General features: G+C 45.2%; 1 protein-coding gene across 1 annotated transcript; it reads right to left on the bottom strand.

Annotated features, from left to right (window-relative positions):
• Positions 1-250: 250 nt before the first annotated feature.
• On the bottom strand, positions 251-3277 carry LOC149339861 (uncharacterized). Its single transcript, XM_089550590.1, has 2 exons — positions 3266-3277; positions 251-577 (listed from the first exon to the last, which is right to left on the bottom strand). Exons 1-2 carry the CDS (start codon positions 3275-3277, stop codon positions 251-253), a joined length of 339 nt encoding a protein of 112 aa, XP_089406716.1.
• Positions 3278-5726: the final 2449 nt, after the last annotated feature.

The following is a 5726-nucleotide window of genomic DNA, read 5'->3' as shown; positions in this document are numbered from 1 at the left end:
GGGCACCGCCATTATGTCTACATTTTAACAAAGAAACGACAGAACATGGTTGCAAGGAAGATAAAAATCTATATTTATGTATGTACAGATCACGTCTTCAGTTGTGCCTCCTTCGAAAGAAAACATGGCTTGCGAATGAAACACAGCTTAGAGACCGCTCGAAGAGCGATTAAAGCGCCGGTATCGCCTTCAAGACGCACACGACTTGCACACGATGCTCCCTTACACAAACTGAGCACTCCGCTTTTCTTTAGCCATGGTAACCGTGACCGTATCCGTGTCCGTAGCCAAGTCCTCCGTATCCGCCGTATCCACCATAGCCTCCGTAGCCACCGTATCCACCGTATCCACCGTGACCACCATAGCCGTGCTGAATGCGCGTGGAGTAGGCAAAGGCACGGCCCACAGGGTACCCGTAACCTCCGTAGCCGCCGTAACCTCCGTATCCTCCGTAGCCTCCGTAGCCGCCGTATCCTCCGTAGCCGCCGTATCCACCGTAGCCGCCGTAGCCGCCATAGCCGCCATACAAGCCAGCCGATGCAACGGCGGCAAGGACGGCCAGACAGACCAAAGTAACCTGGCAATGCAAAGAGAAAGGAGAGCATGTAGTAGAGGTAAGTTATTCTCAGATTCCTCTTGAGGTAACCTTTGTGCGTGAAGAAGGTTCATTTTCTGTTGTATCATTCTGATTCGTCGTGTTTGATTGGCTCATAATATATAGCACGGGATAAGACGAGAGGTCATGACGTGTCACCGCGCCGGTACGGACGTCAGCGAGCGTTGTGTGTGCAACAGAACCAGCATAATACTGGCGCTCATATAAAATGAAGGCAGCCTAGAGTCTAATATTCACGGCGCAAATCACATGCTATGGTTTCTAAGACAACGGTACCTGCCGTCAGGCATGTAATTTGCATGGTTTGTGATCTTTACAAGTATTGTGATCTAAAACAGTCTTTGTTATTGGCATAAAGGCTGCCATATATACTCAAACACAACTGAGCGGAAGCAGTTTCAGTTTGCATCAAAATATGTGTATTTACTTCTTTATATGGATTTCCACTCGTAAAGCTGAACATTATAGGTTGGGTTTACAGACAGCCTCTCATCTCAACAATGAAGCACTAATTTTGAAACAAAACTACCCTCGAAATTGTGTGCAGATCGGTATTTATTTTAATGCATCGCAATAAACTTCAGTGATGATACTGCAAAATTGTAAAATCTCCTCAAAAGACTCTCTAGACGTCTCTTAAAGAGAAAATGCACACTGTGATAAATAAGCCATCAAATGTTGAAGTTTCTTACCGTGACACAAATTTGCCGTTTTCAAAACTAGGTCCTAATTACAGCTGTTGTTTCCTTCTCAAGGAGAATATCACTTTTTATCATTTTATTCTCTTATTTGCTATGTTAATAATTGCTAACAGTGTAGCGTTTTCTACTTTTGGAACAAGTTTTTTACCAAGCCCACACCCGCACTGCGCTGGTAAACTGGACGGGGAAGGTTTAGATGGCTGCCTAACTCGCACCAAGGAGTTTTAATTGGGTTCCATAGTATTCTTTGAAAGATTTTTGCTAAATAAGTGATTGGATGTATAATCTAACGCAGTGCATATCATAAACCGCGTAAACAATCTGACCTGTTGCTCACAAGGAAAGAGGAGAAATGGGTTTGGGGGGGGGGGGGGGGGGAGCTGTATATCTCGAAAATGTTTATCATTCTTGATCTGTAGTCATACTCTGGCAAAGTTGATGAAAGTCAAAAAGACAGTAAATCAGAGAATATACCATTGAATATTTGGACCATTGAGCTTGCGTTAATCTCATTTACGTATTATAGAAGCACGACAGCAGTGCCGTGAGATCAATAATGCTCTCTGTCTTGGTCTGGCATTGGTCCGCTCAAGGATATGCTAGAAATATCAATTTACGATGTTTCTGCCGCCCCTTCATTCTTGCACGCTGCTTCTGTGTAGCCTGTCATGGAGACAAATATATGCTCTTTCATTCTTTACGGATTCTTCCCCGCTTGTTTGTAATAGAGGAGCCGTGGACATCGTGAGGCCACCCCTTTCTGACTGAAGAAGCTCGGGAGCGTTAAACGACCTCCCGTCTCTAGTACAGCTTTACTATTTTGCTTCTGCGTATTCTGGAGTGTTAGCTCTGGTGGCTGGTCGCCATGCCCCTTTTTTGAAACAAGCACAATACAAATTTTGCTACTGAGAAACATTTTGTAGAGAATTCTTTCGCGGTTAGGCAAAATATAGTGATATAGTGGGAACATAGCTGCCACTGCGTTATAAAATATTTAATACCAAGATGGCCGAAATGATGCATTGCTCTTGATAACAGTCCAAAAGCACTATTCAGATGAGTAAACCCCGAACAAGATCTTGCGATGTTTGCGGGTTTGTGCCAGGTGAAAGAATTAAATTAATATACGCCACTAAGATCCGACCCCGAGGCGGCACGGACAGATCAGCTTCGCTGGCCACTGTGCGAGGAAACTTGGCTATACCTCCAGCCGAACACGCTTCATGTTAAACTGCAACGCACTCATTCGCTATGCATTGCACATCGTCGTCTAAATCAACTTCTATCTGTGGCACGGAGACTTAGAGAATTTTCTCTCTTGATCGTCTTCACTTTCTTTCATGCAATTTTGCTTTCGCACATTCATAGAATTAGGCGAAAATCTGTCATTTTTTTTTGCTCCTAATTCCCGAACTTCAGAATAACAAAAATTTAGGAATAACAAAAAAATGTGAAGAGAAAGTGATAGTATAGCACAAACTGCTCTGCCTCCATCTCTTGCTAAAGTTTTTGCCACAATATGTGCACGCAAAGATACCCAGCTACGAGGCCGCTTTATGTAAGCGTCTCAATCCTTGTCAGCAACAACCTGAGGTTTGCGTAATTTTTTCTAGGCAGCAGTGTGTTCACGCTATGCGATGCGCACCATAACGTCGCTTAGTGTACCAAGTGGCTGTTTCAGAGGAAATATAAGCCATGAAATCGCATTTTGGTCATCGGAGATGTCGACTGGAGAAGAAATGTTGGCAGCTTACAACCGCTCCTAAAGGCTTAAAAAATGCTGTTAGTAGGTGCACCAAAGGTCCGAACCAAATGCACCCTGGCACTCGACCGCTTTTGACCTATGAGTCCCACACAGCTTCACGCACAGTTCGCCGTCTATTGCTTACTCTCCCCAAACCGAAAGATACTGCCGCGGCTCCCTCGGGATCCGCGCTGTCCGACTCACCATGGACCTCATGCTTTCTGCCTGGGACTTGTGGGGGCTGATGCCTGGCTGACTGAACGGGTACGGCGTCGCAGTGGGCAATGCATGCCATGCCCGCCTCGCCGAGTGCTTTTAAAGCGCCTGCCTGCCCCTCGAGGACCCTGCAGCAACGGCGCACCAAAAGAAGGAAAATAAGAAAAGAAAGGGGTCACAGCGGAACTCGTGCTAGCCGGAACGCAGAGAAAGTGAGGAGGAGGGTGTAGGGCGTCGCGGAAACAATGGCACGCGCAACCGGGCGCCGATCACCCGCCGGCGGACCACACCTATGCCCTGCCAGTATTTCAGGATTGTTTGGGATTGTTAACTCTTGCTCGACCGTGGGCGGCATTGGCGGCCGTGATGGCGGCCGGAGCAGCCTTCGCACCACAAAAAGCAGCGCTGTGCCGAGAGAGTGGCAATTCTGGGTGTCCAGCTGCGCCGGACAGCGGGCGATCAGTCGTAAAGGTGCGCTTGTAACAGCTTCTTCTTTTCCACTTCTTTATTTAAATACTCCAGCGACGAAAAGCAGAGGTAATCGCAGAGGTTATGAAAAGCTAGCACGCCTCGCGTTTTCTCGACCAGAGAAGCGGAAGCATGCGTTAAAATGTGCGTCAGCCGCCTTTAGAGATCCGCAGCAGGCGAGAAGACTGGGATTTTAGTGCGCAATGTTGTGTATTCACAGCTACCTGTAAGCTTTTTGATGTAGGCATGGCAAGAAGCACCCCCGAAAACTCATTTCGCCTTAGGGTGTCTCTGAGATGAAAGACAGTTGTTCTAATTGGGACGAAAGCAAAAATAAACTCCTAATGTTCATGGCTGGAAAACACTCCAGAGTTTGCGAAGTTCAACCTAGCTTTGCCTCATTACCGTATAATAAATCTCATCCACCCATGCCCGCACCTGCATATGACTAGAACGCACGGCTCTTTGGTAGTTGGTCATCATGTCAACAGCGCACAACAAGACGGCACAAGAGAAGAAATGAGGAAGAACAAAAAATGCTACTAAATATATCAATAAATAGGAAAACTTAGTATTCATAAGCCTACGCGTTGCCTATTTAAGCAAGATAAATGAAAGCGAAGAAGCTAAATATGACTACTTGCATTCACGAGATAAAAGAACCGGTGACTTTCTGAACCAAGCGACATGTGCATCAAACGCTGGAAATGGCAAAAACGGCGTGAGTATGGAGATCTAAAAAAAAACACATGTCTTGAAACATGTGCCCTTTGAGAATCAGTAAAACTGATTGTACACTTGCGCACAGGCCATCACTGTTCTAGACTAGTTTCGAAGGCTCTAAATTCTCCCTCTCATGCCTTTGCTTCGACCTGCCAGCAGTCCTTGTAGCTCCCAAGTCAGGCACGAAGTAATTTCTCCTGCTTTGCAATCTTCACAGAGCAAGTGGAAGAGCGAGCCAAATGAAAATCTCAAGAAGTATCATTCTCCCGTAACCTGGCGTGGACGCAACTCCCCATTTTTCGATAGAGACCAGGCCACAGCTGAGAGGAATGTTTTAAAGAAGCCTGTAGCTGAAAAAAGGAAGTGATTTTGGCGGTTTACCTCATCGCAGGACCTTTTTTGAGCAGTCTTCATCGTTAGTCTGCAGAGCTACGAAAGCTTTTAGGGAGTAGGAAATAAAAGATTTACACAAACCCTCGGCGGTACTTTCTTAAGATAACGTGAGGCTCTCTCAATATAGGGTATCACCTCTATTTCTTTTCTTTAGGCTAAGCACATGTGTTGAATAGCCGATTCTCGGGTTTTTCTTCCTCCGGAGCTCTTCTGCAAGTACTGTCATCGCTTGGGGCAGGTAAACTAGAATACTTCACTGCATTATTCTCTGTAAGAGAAAACTCTCCTTCATATCGTGCAGGCATGATTTCGATAAAGCTGATAAAAAACAGGAAGAGGCCAAGCCTGTTTTGACAAGCTGATAATGGTATTAATTGAATAAAAGAATTGCCTTTCTAGAGGTTTGTATATATTCCCAACATAACGTGGTCGACGCCTCGAGCACCCATCCGTAAATCGAGTAACTGGATACAACTACATAGCGGTAGCTCAACGGGGAAGCACAGTGATGTGGAACAAGGCTTGAAAAGTCATAAACGTATCTGGAGCGGTTCCACGGGCTCCTGATAGGGCTTGTTAATATTCAGAGGTAAGTAATTGACGTATCTGAAGACTTCGAATTACGAGGAAACTTTGAAAACGCTATTTGTGAACAAAAAAAATGTTTTTAAAAGTTTGTTTCATTATTATATCCATTCGTTTGTGAATAAGGCGCAACAAAAAACTATAATTGAAATTAACGCAGTTCCAAACAACATCATCATTATCATCCTTCAGCCTGACCCCCTGTGCACCTCGCTAAACCGAAACGAAGTGTTTAGATCAAAATAATTTCCTATTTTTTCACTGTTAGCCCATTTTCGCC

This window comes from Amblyomma mixtum, chromosome 6 (assembly GCF_055824585.1).
Source record: "Amblyomma mixtum isolate Tamu chromosome 6, ASM5582458v1, whole genome shotgun sequence".
NCBI classification, from domain to species: Eukaryota; Metazoa; Arthropoda; class Arachnida; order Ixodida; family Ixodidae; genus Amblyomma; species Amblyomma mixtum.
Note: the sequence above shows the minus strand (reverse complement) of the source record. Positions and strands in the feature narration are given on the sequence as shown.